Raw genomic sequence first — 14,646 nt, 5'->3', positions numbered from 1 at the left:
CCCTCTGCGATACCGTTGACCGAGGCTGTGGGGAAGCCTGTTTGCTGCTGCTGGAAAGGACCTGCTCGCAGCGAGGAGCTCGGCTGCACCCCTGCGCAGGACCCCGTTCTGCTTCCACCTCCTCCTCCCCTCCGCTCTGTAAAACGCGACACCAGTGGCGCGCGCAGGCGTGCTGATGCTGCCTGGGCAGGGCCGATGTTCACGTCAGAAAGCTCCTGTGCTGGCTTTTGTTTTCGTGTGTGCTTAGTCCTGGCAAAAATAGCCATGCTGACAGCACTAGTTTCAATTCTTTATTCACAAAACCCACCAAAGTGTAAGGAATCGCAAATCTGTGGTCTCTCGTGTCTGCTTTGGCAGTCTTCGCCGGTTGGTGCTGAGCTCCTCCGCGCCTTCCTGGGGTGCTTGCTGGAAAGGCTGTAGAAAACTGCACTGGCAACAGCAATGGGCAAATGCTCTTTTGAGAAGAGTGAACTCAAGGGGATGGACCAACCAGGAACTGGCTGTCCCAAGGCTGTTCCTCCATGTCACATTTTGACGTTATTTTAGGCAAAAACATATGACAAGGTTCACAGCAGGACAGTGGAAGGGAAGGTTCCCCTTGCTTGTGTCCCTTGCTTCAGCCGCTGCCAGGCTGAGAGTTGCTCGAACGGCAAATGGGCCGGGGAGCGAGGCGGGCCTGCAGCTGCGCTCCGGGTAGGAAGCAGACCGGTGGAGAGGTCAAACACTGGATGGTTTAAGCCCTGCCAGTTCTTGCTGGATTAATTCCTGAGGCAGAGGGTAGCCTCACCTCCTGCATGTCAGCTTCTGTTGTGGGAATCCTTCCATCAGCTTCCAATCTTTATTTTATTTTTATTCTTGCTTCACTCAATTTTGTTCTTCACCTGAATAAATAAAAGCAAGGAGAGTTTCCCCATCCCTCCAACGCAATCGAAGATCAGCAGTCGGAGCGACCAAAGCACAGATCGGTTCTGGAGGTCTGGGAGAGCTGTCCCTGCCCATCACCTGAGGCTGCTAGACTCTGGGCAGGAATGGCCAGTGGGGTGCAGGGCAGTCCAGTCTTGCTAGTGGGGGGAGTGTGTCCGTATGGATGGTGTTTATCCAAGCAGCTCCTTGGTCTTCGCTGCCAGCAGCTTGTCCATCTCTGCTGCAGCACTGTCTGCCATTTGCTGGATCTGCAGCGACATAGCACAAGTCTGAGTCAYGTGCTAGGTAGTGTCAGAGTTCAGAGGGAAAGGAGTGACTGGATCATCTGAAACAAAGCCTAAAGTGCTAATAAAAATCAAAATAGTGCTGGCGCAACAACTCTTTCCTCCTAGGGGCCCCCCAGCAGCCCTAGGCGAGTCTGTGCCAGTGTTGCATCAGCATGGTGAAAACGGGGACCAGGCAAGGGCTCTGAAAAGTGCAGCGTGAACTCTCTCTGCAGCTCCTCGTTATTGCTGATGCAGATTTGAGCGCTGGTGCACCGAATGGCCAGGCACCTGGGAGAGCTTCCCACCCGGGCTCGGCTGGTTTGGCTAGAGCCACTCAGCATCTGAAGATGTCCATGTCTGCTTACACCCTGTATTTAACCTACGTTTGCTGCAGTCTTTGCTGTTCTCTCAAAGGCTCCTGGCAAAACCTCTTGGCTGAGCCTCATACGTTACTTTGTCCAGTCCGTATTTAACAGAGCTGCCTCAGGGGGAGGGTGGAGTCAAGAGAGCTGCTGCTGTCAGTGCCAGAGAAGAGAGGGCTTATCTCATTACTTTCTGCATCCTTTCCGCTATTGCAGCAAACTAGATAATAGTAGGAGCYGCAGTCTTAATGTGCGAATCCTAGTGTGTACTAAGTAACAGATCTATTTTATTTCTTGGAAATGATAAATAAACTGCTATTGCTAAAGGCCTGGCCCAGTATCAGCTCTCCTGGTAATAAGGGCTGGAGATGGTAAGCATGTAAACGGTGCCAAAATATGTGCACACTTATTTGAGTGCATGATGGAAGATGTGTGGAAAAAGGTTTGAGCACACTGAGGGTTTTCATGCACTAGCTTTACAAGACTGATTTAGCAGCATTGACTCCCGAGGTCCTAGGCACATGAGAATGATCTTTTCTCATGCTGAAAAATCTGGGTACAAGCAAAAATTGGACTTGAGACACTACCTCTACAAATACAGAAAACCATCTGTCTGCTCTGGGAGGACTGCTTCCCAACAGGATTCAGTTACAATAGCATGGCCATTTTTCCTGCTTGCACAAATGCTCTGTATATCAATGTTTATTTTTGTGAGCACACAGAGAACTGTCCTGAAGCATTTGCAATGTATCTAGCTATAGCTGTTAATAAACAAACAGCTAAAAAATAATGGCCTGCCTTCAGAGGCATCAATTCAGCAAAACACTTATGCTTGTGCCTGAGTTTATGCCCAAGTAATTGACTTTAGTGACATCTGCTCTTAGGGAATTAGGCATGTGCTTAAGTATTTTCCTGAATCAAAGCCAAAAACTCCTAACAGAGATAATCTTGCTAGCCTTTTCATTAATAACAAACTGGAACAATCCTCATTAACACCAGCTGTTTTGCAACATCCAGGCACCGTGAATGTGGGTAGTTTTGCTCCCTGAGGTCAGCTGGCTTGTGCAATAGTCCCTTGAGCTACAAAAGCTTTCAGGGAAGACTTTTCCTGTGTTAGTTTACAATGGTTCATACCATGAATTTGGCTTTGAGATTCAAGCCCCAAATCTCACAGAGAAAATGCAAATATAGCAGCCATTATCTATCCCAAAAATTCAGCCAGGGTCACCCATCTCTCAGCCAGTTGCTCAGTGCTGGAAATTTGTTAGGAAGGTCTGGGATAAATGTTCCCTGTTGTGTTCATACCACTGGGCTGTGAAAYATCATGATGTGCCAGAAGGAAAAAAATTACCTGCTTTTCTAGCAGCCAGATAGTATCTTCAGACACTTTGCTCTTGCACTTCTTTATTTGGGTCACACTCTTGCTTCGCACCTTTCTCAAGGCATCTTTGGATTTGTTGGTGGACTGCTTGGCAAGCTTAGCGAGGTTCTCCCTGTGCTCTCTGGTTATCCTGGCAGTGGGGAAAAAACAGCGTCATGTGTAGCACAGCTAGATTTATTTCCCATGAAGGACAGACYGGACTCTGGGTAAACCCAGCGATCCTCTCTGCTCTGGTATCTCTCAGACAACTCTCCTGGCTCCGGACCGACTGGCCTAGACAGATCTGCCCTGCAGCACCATGCTGGGCTCCGCCAGGACACCCAAAAGCAGCACGTGTTAAGGCAGTTCTCACTCTGGGCTGAGGCCCTACGGCGCAAGGTCACAGCACTAACCAGCGCGGTGCTCAGGGACTGTTCATCCTGCTTTGGTCCCCTAGTTGACTCGGTCTGAGCTAACTCAGGTACCTCTGCACAGCACAGCTCCTGCTGCGGTGATGCACCTCAGCAAAATAAGTCTCATGCCTAGAGCAGAAAGCTCCCAGCACGGCTCTGAGCTGAGGGACTTGGAATGAATCTTACTTGTTTTATGGTTGTCAGTGCAGTGCCTGAAAGTCATGCTGTAATGTTTAGGTTCCTTTTTTCTGCTGCCAAAGCATCTGGGGGAAGGAGGGAGAATCCAGCTCCAGACCTGAGAGACAGAGCTGAAAAGTATAATCCTCCTGCAAAGCTGTGAGGAAACCTCCGTCCATTCCTGAAACTCAATACAGTCTCCCTGCAACTGGAAGAGGCTGAATTATATATCTGGAAGCTATAGAGCTTATATTTCACTCAACCTTGTTCCAGCTCATCACTAACAGGCATTTCCACTAAGATCATGTTTAACATCCTGTTTGACAAGAGGGTTATCCTAGAAGTGGTTCTGAAATTAGTGGCTCAGTATACCCACAGCTAAGTGGCAGAGTAGAATTTCAGCTCCACCTCCGCCCTCATCCTGGGCCAGTTATGGCTGTGATTCCACAGGAAAATCCTAAACTTTCCGTCCCAAACTAATAACTAAACGTGATGGAGGAGTCTGAGCACCTGAATAAGGCACAGGAACAGCTGGTGTGTCACCTTAGCTCCAATAATGTTCTGCTTCTTCCCAGCATCTACAGCTGATCGCTGTCAGCATTAATTGTTAACGCTTAACAAGAATATTTCAATTAGGTTCGTGGCTCTTGAAGTTTCCAGATTGCCTTGAGAATGAAAAGCCCAGTGCACCTACTAACACGCACTAGCAGGAGAGCGCCTGTCCGCTCGCAGAAGATATTGCAAAGTAAACATTTCATGGGAGTATTTAGAAATTGACTGCAACAGGCTGGGTCACCGAAACAGCGAGGCCAAGGCTCTTCCTACGGAGAGCTCAGGAAACGTGGGGCGAGGGCTCCCACGGCAGTGCTAGCTCTGCCCCCTCGCGGGTATTCATTACAAAGAGTCTGTCATTACGTGCTCAGATTCCGAGCCCTTTCCGAGCTTGTTCTCCGTCCAGGAAAGCATATTCGCTTTGATACCTCCCTGCAGCAGTCGGGTCACTCGCAGCAGATGTTTGCAGAGGCACTGACCATTCCGAAGCCTAGTCAGTTATTTTTACTTCAAGGTGGAGAAGGGACTAGGTTTTCCAGAAGTGATTAGTGATTACTGGAGTTCGGTGTCTCTAGGAAAGCTGACAGAGGTAGAGCGCAGAGACACGCTACAGCATGCACGGTCGCCCCCGCCGCTGCTACGCAGCCCTGAGCTGGGGGCAGGCCCGGGGCAGAGGGACAGGTTTGGCTCCCTGGCCCGGCCTCCTCTCTGCAGACAGCGGCTGAGAAAGGACGGCTGGAGGGAGAGGACCAGCTCACTTCACATATGGCAAGAGGCTTCTGGTCAGCTGAGGCCAGCGCCTGCATCTGAACGCTTAATTACAAGCGAGCAGGGTTACTTGTGGTTTCCTGTGCATCCTGACATCGATGCCTTTAGGGCTTCTCTCTTTCAAAACCCTGAGCCAGAGGTCCTGCGGCACATGCGAAAGCAGCGGAGCCCGCTCRTACGCAGAGGTCTGGGCGAGGTCAGGTTCTCAGGCAGCTTTTTTGGGGGCGGGGGTGTGTGTGTGTACGTGTGTTAAATCTGCTTCCACTGAACTTGGAGGAGGGAGTTGAAAATCTGCTTTCCTGCTGGGTGGCGAGGCAAGCCGGTCTGCGGCACGATTGCCTCAGCTGTGGGAGATCGAGTTTGCCGCTGGCTATTTGCCTCCCCGTTCATGTTCATCTTTCGTGAGCTGTGCTGAGGGTATCACTCGCTTGCTTAGGGCTGCTGAGCCTTTAAGGAAATGTTTTTGTTTATGCAGTGCTGCCAGATTTCCTATGCTTCTTGGCACAGGGTCACAGCTTTCATGCCTCCTTGTCTGTCTTTATTAACACCAATTTCTTTTTATCACTGTGCAGCACCGCGGAGTTTCTCAGCGGGTTTTACGTTCCAGCCAGACTGTGTGTAAATTCTCAGCAATGCTACCAGCAATGCCAGAAACAGGCACTTTTTTTAGGCAGATGCTGTTTCTGGTTAAGGAATCCATCAGCATGAGCCAGGCCCAAGGTTTTAAAGAACAGTTGCTTAATTCTGCCACATCTGGGACTTCCACACTGTTCTGGATGTTTTCTTTTCTAGCTAATAATCGTTGTCCCTGCCTCCTCTTTAAAGCCAAAAAGTGTGAAGTAAACCTGGGGAAGGGGTGCCAGAAGCAGGGAACGAGGCCAAGGTCCCTGCCCACAGCCCCTTCCCTCCCGTCCCGGCCAGCGYGCAGAGCCGGGGGAACGCTGCACCTCCTTTGGATGTACAGAAGCAACAGGCTCAAATCCTGCTGTTTCTGCAGGGTCGATCCTGCGCTGTGGGACTATCTGGGGCGAGGATAAGAGGGGCCTGGTGGCGGAAATGCCAGCGTGTTTAGAAATGCAGCTACACGACGGGTAACGTCTCCTCTTTTTCTGCTTCAGTCAGCAACCAGTGGTTTGAGCACTGCAATACTTGGATGCTCCTCTTCCAGCATATGGCGTGAGCACACCCACAGTGAAAACAATGCAGGCCACATCTGATCTCCAACACAAGACATTTATGCGGGTAAGAACAATTTCTGTATCTTAAATGCTAGGAATTTCCTGTGAACGACAGGCATCAGTTAAAGGAAAGTGGGCTTAACTAGATACTCTGCATGCATAATTGCAGATGCAGATAAACACAGGGTGCAAAATCTATTATTCAACAAAAAGCATGTATGACACTTATGAGAGATCTGGAGCAATGCAGCTCAAAAACAGCTTTGTTTTTTTCAAATGAAATTTCTTGAGTCCTTTCTCTCCACAGTAGGTATCTTTGCATGTTTCTTAAAGGGCAAAGGAAAAAAGAAAGCTCACAATGAGTCATTAAACTTTCAAATGAGTCATCTGGCTTTCAGTAAAGCATGTGTAAAAATATTACTAATTTACAAACAATATCCAGTGTAACACAATAGTTCCAAAAAAGATGAACCTAAAAATGAGGCAATACCATAAAAGGCACAAGGTCAGGTCAAATTCAGCCAAGAGATCAACCAATACTAATGTTCCCATGGCTGGGGGTTTTTTTTGTTTCTTTTTAAACCCTCAGAGAATAATTTTAACACAAATAAATATTGCTCATGCTGTGCTAGCAACACAAACAAGCTAATACCTTGGGGAATAGAGGGGATCCTAGCAGGAAGCAGAAGTAAACACAAGTGAAACTAGTGTATTTTTACTGTCTAAACTGAAATGCAAAAATTAAATGAATAAATACTGAAAAGTAAACTCTATTTTTAAATGTTCAGTTGAAACAATCTTAAGCACTGACGTGTAGTTGAACCTGCATGAGGCAAAATACGATGCACATGTGTCCAGCTGATATGTCAGACTGAAAAGTGTTTTTAGTAACAGGTAAAGACATTTCAGATTTGCTGATTTTACTTCTGATGTGCTTCCCCTCGTGAAAGAATCAACTTCTGCAGAAACAATATTGTATCTTCCAGATATGCAAGTGATACCTACAGTAACTTCATTTTGGATTTGTTTGCTTATTTTGCACACCTGCTATAACTTTGGCAAGTTCACTGCATCCTATCTGTCATATATTCTCTCATAAACGTCATTAGAGTGTTGGGAAAATGAAATAATTTGAAAAATTAGAAAAAGTAATTCAGGGATATACTATTAAAGAGAGGCCTCTAGCAGAATTTGATTTTTTTCCCTTTGCATTAGAAAGCTGTAAAAGATTCTAGCTGACTGCCTGTCTTTTCGATAGGTGGATGAAACTCTGAAAGCTCCAGTCTTATCACCACATAGTGGGTGAGAAAATGGGACCTGAGGTGCCTGTGAGGGCAGACCTGCAAGGCACACGTTCCAAGTTGAAAATCTCTTTAACTCAGGACTCCCCAGACTGCCAACCACCCAGGCAAAAAAAGAACCAAGAGCAGCAATAGAGATACACCAGAGGAACAAGGGAGCCCACTAGACAGGTCTTCCGCAGGGAAAAAAGACCTGGTTTTCCTCCCCAGCACCACAAAAGAAAGTGACAGAACATACACATTTGTTTAAAAACAATATATTTTGTTAAAGATCAGGATTTGCTGTTTCAGAGTTTCCTCCCCTGCAATTCATATTCAAGGATGACCCAAGTGCCCATTAACAATCAAACTACTGTGCAGCAACCCGGGAGCCTCAGCAATTATGAAGATAATAGTGCCCTCCTCCTCTGCCTCCTCTCCTGAGGAATGGGGGAAGGGAAGAGAGCACAGGGGAAAGAGAAAATCAGCAGATAGAATGATAATGTCACTCCCTTTCACCGACAGCAACAGAAAGCTGCAATTAGAATTCCCTGATCAAAATGCTAGATAAAATTCAACAGTATTTTTAAAATAGATCTAAAGCACCAGACATACTTAGTTCATCCTTACTTAGAAGTCACCTGCCTGTAAAATGCAGTGCATGTGCATGGTATGTGCAGTGTAAAAGCCTTCTCTAGCCTTTCTGGGAGTTGTGAAGTCAGGCCAGTGGTGGGTTTGTACATCCACGTCTGCCTCCACCGCAGCAGGGTCGGAGCACCCACAGCAACTCATGAATTTACCTTGCGCCACCCAGACCTGGGCAGAGCAGCGCTACTCCCCCATTACAGGCGGTGCCCGTGCTAGCAAGATACGTGGCACAGTGAGAGCCGAGCTGCAGGGCAGCTCCRAGCTGGAGGTCTGGCTTTACACAAGATCCAGTCTCGTCGCAGGGAGCGAACACACGTGAGCAGCGGGAGAGCACTAGGTGCACTCCCAGAACATATCTTTCTGTTTAGTTTCATCTGAAAGGAATCCTACTCATTCGTGTTGAGACAGCAACATGCTGCGAACCAAAGCACTCCAAGCAGGGTGACTGTCCRTGTTGCCATGGGTTGTAAGGTGTGTACTACATGAGGAGAGCGAGTGGCTTTTTTAGTCAAAGCTCTCAATTTCCTCCCTCTGCCTTCCATCATTTCCTTTTGATGTTCTCTGCAACAAGGTGCTATTCACCTCTAATACTACTGTTTYGCTACTGTATTACTGCTGCTCAAGGCTGATGTAACTCCAAGAATTTGCAGAAAAGCAGCAAGGAATCAGTCCTTGAATTAAGGCAACACAGCTTCAAAAGTCTTTGGCTGTCTCTTGCAAAGTGCTGCAGCCAGCTAGGCCCAAGCCTCTTCTGCAAGGGGAGATAAAGAAAATGAGACCAGGCATCAGATGCCAAAATGTGGTGACTTAGAGCTCAGACACTTGGAAGAAGTTCCACCAAATATTTTTAGGTGCTCAGATTTTTTCCTAAAGAAAACAAAAGAGGGTAGCTGTGTGGAGAGTAGCTGCATCAAGACCTCACAGCAATCATGCAGGCTTACGCACCCGAGGACAATGAGGSACACGCTGCAACCTACTACGTTATCTTGTATAACCATGAATTTAGACAGCCATCATTACTTACTTAGGAATTGGTACCCGAATTATTGTCCCATCTACTTCCGGGTTTAGGTTCATTCCACTTTCCCTTATAGCCTTCATAGCTGCAGCTGTACTCTGTAAACCAGATCAAAAGGTAAAGGGAATTAGGAAATAATTATTCCCATATGCCAGAACTCTGTCAATAGTTGGCAATCCATCTCCACAGAACATGGAAACATTTAGTTCTGTTACCAGTAAGATCAGGAAGTTACATTGGTGCAGAGAGCTTTGATCAAACTGAATGGGAAACCATGGCTGCTCTTGGTATCAGGGTACGGAGGGCAAGAAGGGGGGAGGAGAGGGGAAGGGAAGCAACAACAAAAGAAAACTGTTTTGCTTCTTTGAAACTATTTGAATGGTTTGGGGCAATGCAGAGTGAAACCGCAATAAATTCCCAAGGCATAGCCTGACTGCGGCAAAGGAGATGAAAGATTCTGAGCATTTAAAAATTCCAGTTGAATGTTTTCCACTAGAAATCACAAAGTGCCAATTTAGAAATGTTAACTAACTTAACCGCTTCAGCACTACAACCTAACCACATTACATGAGGGCAGTAGCAGCTGGCTGAGAAACAGAGCCCGTGCTCGGCTCTAAGTTTATTTTACAGCGAATTACTTGGGATTAACTTTTTAAGGCTCCATCACTGCTGGCTGTGTTGACACTCTGCTCTGCTTAAAAGGTGAGGTGCACAGGTGTGCTTGGTAACTGCAAAGTGTTTAAACACTTCCTTTCCCATCACAGAGCACCGGTGTACCTTTAGAGCATCAAATTTTACGGTCAAATCAGTTTTGCGAAGACTCCGACAGTGCCCTGCCAGCTTGTTTCATTCTTTGACATTAACAATGACAGAACAGAACAGGTTTGTATTCTCTTGGCACTAGTGTGGCATTTTCTCTTCCCCATCATTGACTTTAGATCCAAGCTACTACAGTAGACTGTATTTATGAAGTCCAGTATTTATCAACTGAGGCACAAATTAAAGCTCTGCATATTTGTTTAGGTCTCCAATGTGTGTGGACCTCACTGAATGCAATGAATGCTGTACCAATGTGTTGTAAAACATAACTGCTGCCCTTTAGAACATAAAAAGGGCAGAAAAAACGTAACAAAGATGATCTCAGCAAATTAGTACTATAAACGTGTTATTCTATGGACAGTGCCTGCCCTGTAGGAAGGTAATGTTCAGTAAAAGCTGTATTGTTTAGTGCATACATTGGAGGAGATAGAGGAAGGGGAAAATATTGCAATATTGCCCCCATCCTGTTGAAATAAATACTCATGCTTAAAAGACAGTCTTTTTTTTTAATATAAATCTCAGGCATAGATACATCAAACAGAATTTGGCCCTGCAAATCCTTTTCTACRATTTTTCTTTCCCAGATTCTTCAGACATTTCTGTTTCCTTTTCAATACTATCAAGTATTGGCTATATGCTGTAAATAATGACATCAGGCAAATGTGTGCATAATGTTATTACGGAGTTCAACCTATCCRTGGAACGGTTATGTTATAAAACAACTGCATTGAGAGAAACGGTTATAGCTCTAGTTCAAGTGAAAAATGGGTCCCTGGCTTAGAAAAAAACTGYAGGCAGTGATATATATGGTGGTATTTAATTTCACACATGCCCATTTCTCAGTCTGTCTCAGTTCCTGCCTGGACATGGGCTAAGTCATGGAGTGACTTCTCCAGCCCTCTCAGCTCTGGCACCCTGAGGCACCTCCGTGTGCTCTCTGATGAGGGGCCTTCATTCTTCAAAGTCATTATACATGCTGGATACGCTTTAAGAAACACTTAGGCATCAAGTACCTCACACTGACCTCCTCTGAGACTTTGCTGACTTAATTAATTGGGGAAAGCCTTTGCAAAATAAATAGAGATAAGCTTTGGCAAACCTCCAGACCTGGAGCTGGATGAACAGCTCACCCTGCACTCATTATTACTTGTGTCTGCACACGCTGCTCCGGTCTCTCTGAGTGACAGCCCTCTCCACAGGGGCTGYGAATGCTTTTTCCGGAGGTGGGATGCACCTAATGCAGGGGCAAGTCTAACTAAGGCTCCTGCAGAAAATTAAGGGGAGTTGGCTCTTCCAAGGGGCATGTCAAAGCACCTAATTTGGGGTCCTGATCTGAAGGCACTGTCAAGAGAGGAGCTCACTAATTTCAGTGGTGCCTGTCAGGCCCTGTGATAGCACTAAGCACAGGCCCAGCTTAGTCCTGCCAGGGGAATAGCACAATCTTTTCAGATGTTCACARGCTACATCAGCAGCTTCTTCCATGAGCTTTCAGAGAGCGGTAAATAAGCAYRTTTTACAGGAATTTGATGGTGCCCCCAACACAAATACAGACTATTCTAACTACAAGCATGGTTTTGTGCACAGCCAAGTCTTCATAAGGAACTGAACTGACATAAATATGAAAGGGCAGATCTAGCATCATTTTCACATGTGTAATTCAGGTGAACCAAAGGACAGTGTGTGTGCAAGACTACTGGGCGCAGTAAAAGCTCAGGAAATGAAGAGACCTAGCAGGGCACAATTATCTAGGTGTCCTTCCAGCACGGCACTGCCCTAGTTATGATATTCTCTATGCTGTCTTTCCATCAAGTTCTTTGTGATGCAACTGATGGGAAACTAGTCCCCAAAGCAAAATGATCATATTCTTGGGATTTATTGGATGGGAGCCTGAGAGCAATCATAGCCTAACAGGCAGCATGCAACGCTGGGCAGACCCCGGTGCCGCTGCACATGCGAGGTATCTTGTACTCCGGACAGTGCTGGAAAGTCACTTGCCCAGGGCAGTGTGCAGTCAGCAGCAAAACAGGACTTCTGTTGTGTGTCACACAAGGAGCGATAGGCGATGCAGTGAGAACTCTCAGCCACTGTCAGAGTTGACTGATTTACTCTAAATGTTCCTTTGCTCAGTATCGACCTGTTTGTTCCCTTGGTAATTACCTGCCTGTAATGCCTTCAGTAATGYCTCCTTACCTCTGGAAAACTGGTCATGTTCACTACAACGAGCTGAGGTGACTTCTGTGAGATCTGCCCAAGCTGGTTCAGCGGAAACTTCCCATCTTTTGTCACCACAATTATGTGATCAAAGGCCCCTCAAAAGAACGAAACACGGTGGAATTTCAGTACGACACGGCAGTTCAGAATGATAATGGAGTAGAAAGACATATGCAGTGTCCTGCATTCCTTCCATTAGGCAACATATAGATGTCAYAAAAGAAAAGAATTTCTTTTTCAGACTTACAGTTTTGCTGTTGGACTTATGCATGCCCTGCGGTATTTGTAAGCTAAACATTTCAACATTACTCTAGAGCACAAGAACACAAAAACAAAACTCTTGTTTGTTTTCATTACCAGAACAGGAAAACTAAGCAAAGATAATGAATAATTAAAAGATTTTTTTTTTAATTCTTACAATTTAAAGAATATCTAAATGTTGCTATAAAAATCAAGGAAATTATTGTCTTTAGCTTAGCAGTGTTCCCTTAAGCCCTCAAAGTTCTTTTCCAAGTCCCAAGAGGAGGTGTTGTACACTGTCTAATTTAAAGTATTCAGTTTCTCCCTGAGCTACTCTTAATCTGCTCCCTAGTTTATTCTCAAAAATGTTAACAGGCAAAAAGGCACGTGGGACAAGGGYACTTTATCAGTGCAATTAAAAAAATACCTATGGTTAGAATAAATAGTTAAGAGATTGAGCTAAACTTTCCAACTCCGTTAAAGACTGAAGTGCCCCAGCCAGAGCAGGGGTGGTGAATGATTCAAATTTGGTCATTGTTTAATGTTAAATTTTATCCCTGAAACTTGATACTACTTATAAATACGTATGTTCAGAGTGTTATAGTAACTGTAGCTTAGTCAAATATATTCATGTTTCTTTCTAAAACAGAAAATTCACTAAGTGAGCAGGGCTTGTAAAGGTCACTAACCACAAATACGTATAGCAAAAAAAGTTTGTATATGCCAGACACCAGCCTGATGGCAATTTCCAAAAGGCTAATTTAATGGCAATTGGATTTTTCCTGCCCTACTGCACCATTAGCTGACAACCTGCTTCTTCATCACATCTGCAAACAGTTCAGTTAGACACTTTTGACATCTCCCACTTACAAAAGCTATTTCCAGGAAGCTATTAACAAAAATGGATTCTTCCTGGTCAAGCTCAGGGTGAAAAAGGCCTTTAGTTGGGGATGTCAAAGTTGTAGTAATCTGCTGCCTAGTGAATAACTAAACAAAAAGAAAATCAATTTTGAAAAAATTAAAGATGCAGTTGTATGCTGCAAAGACTAGTAACCTTATTTACAGATAGCACAACATTATACAAGAGAGTTACTAACCTGGTGAGGTTCTAATACTGAGATTTCTGCTGAAATCTTCTTTCAGAGCTTCTACCACCGCCTGCATGTCTTCACTGGTTTCTTCCAAATTGATAATATCCTCAACTAAGGCAGCACTGATATTCACTCTGGCTTGAGCCTGCCCTTTACCTTTAGCTGCAATTAYAGACAAAATAAATTTCTAACAACACTTCCCTGTTGGATTAGAAAGTAGAAAGAAACCGCTACAATCGCTGTTAGATTCAGAACAGAGCCTAAGATAAACTGAAATAACTGCAGTATATTTTTAAATGAGTAAGTAGCCCAGCRCTTGAGCATATATATAATCCAAAATGTATTTGGATGTCACACTCTGGGTATTAACTCCAGCGTGGAGTGTGAAGATTACGACTTACTGCCCAGGCCAACAAACATCTCCATGCAGTACTTCCCCCAGAGGGAGGACTAAAATTTCATGTACACTGCAATACAGTTAGGCAAATTAGCTCCCCCAGAACTGTGCTCTGCCTAGGTTAGATCAATACTGGTACATGAGATAAATGGGATAAGAAATTCTGTTTTCAGTAGTATCTGGCAGCACACTAGTAAAAAGACTGCCATATTTACCTTTTTTGGTAGCTAGCTGTCTAGTCAGCATCATCTGATGGACACACTGCCTGCAGCCATTCAGGAGCAGGGCCGGGCAGCCTGCAGGAGCCTGTGGCAGCACCCTTGTTGCACATGAAGAACGATAAAGCAGGGACTGCAGTTGCCGAAAGCATCTCAGGGCCATAGCCATTGTTCACAGCTCCTCTTTAACTCACCTGGAAAAGAGAGAAGGCAGGTGGTCCACTTTGAATGCTAAAAAAAAGGGCTTCATGGCTTAGTTGTACCTGTCAATGCGAGTTGACAGTTCAGGCAACATGGGGCAACAGGCCTGATCCTGGTCCTACAGAAGTTGCAAACATGTAAGTAAGAATTGATTCAGTGGCACAGACCGTACCCTGGGCGTTTGCATAGCATCCAGCCAAAGGGCTATGAGGCTGTGATGCGAAAGGCGCATTCCACATTCAGGAAGGAATATCTTGCCTAAATATCTAGCATTTGCGTGTCAGCTGAGTGCAAACTTTAATTTCTACCGCAGAAGGTTTGAGGCTCCAAACCCCCCAAGCTCCCCCGCAATTTAAAGGATTCGTTTAAGACCGTGAGAGGCCACCACATCGGACCGAGACTCCTTTGCGCTCAGAGCTGCAAACAGGCCCAAGAAGAAGTCAGCCCCTTCCTCGCCTGCCGCGGAGGGGCAGGTGGCGCCGGCTGCCACAGGAGGCCCGGCCTCCCCCCCCCCGCGGCGGCC

At 45.7% G+C, this 14,646-nt stretch overlaps 1 protein-coding gene across 3 annotated transcripts; it reads right to left on the bottom strand.

The window, feature by feature from the left end:
* Positions 1–277: 277 nt before the first annotated feature.
* Positions 278–14,628, bottom strand: MRRF (mitochondrial ribosome recycling factor). 3 transcript variants are annotated; one of them, XM_026062211.1, is made up of 6 exons: positions 13,920–14,626; positions 13,314–13,469; positions 11,956–12,074; positions 8,953–9,044; positions 2,904–3,063; positions 278–1,172 (listed from the first exon to the last, which is right to left on the bottom strand). In XM_026062211.1, the coding sequence occupies exons 1-6, from the start codon at positions 14,089–14,091 to the stop codon at positions 1,095–1,097; spliced, it is 777 nt and encodes a 258-aa protein (XP_025917996.1). In that variant the 5' UTR covers positions 14,092–14,626; the 3' UTR covers positions 278–1,094. The 3 variants fall into 3 exon arrangements, with proteins under 3 accessions (XP_025917996.1, XP_025917997.1, XP_025917998.1); XM_026062212.1 differs by lacking the exon at positions 278–1,172 and adding an exon at positions 1,197–1,261 and having other exon boundaries at positions 13,920–14,628; XM_026062213.1 differs by lacking the exon at positions 278–1,172 and adding an exon at positions 1,268–1,705 and having other exon boundaries at positions 13,920–14,627.
* Between the last annotated feature and the right edge of the window lie 18 nt (positions 14,629–14,646).

This window comes from Apteryx rowi, unplaced genomic scaffold (genome assembly GCF_003343035.1).
Source record: "Apteryx rowi isolate R43461 unplaced genomic scaffold, aptRow1 scaffold_19, whole genome shotgun sequence".
Lineage (NCBI taxonomy): Eukaryota > Metazoa > Chordata > Aves > Apterygiformes > Apterygidae > Apteryx > Apteryx rowi.
The sequence above is the reverse complement of the archived record's forward strand: the minus strand, read 5'-3'. Positions and strand labels throughout refer to the sequence as shown.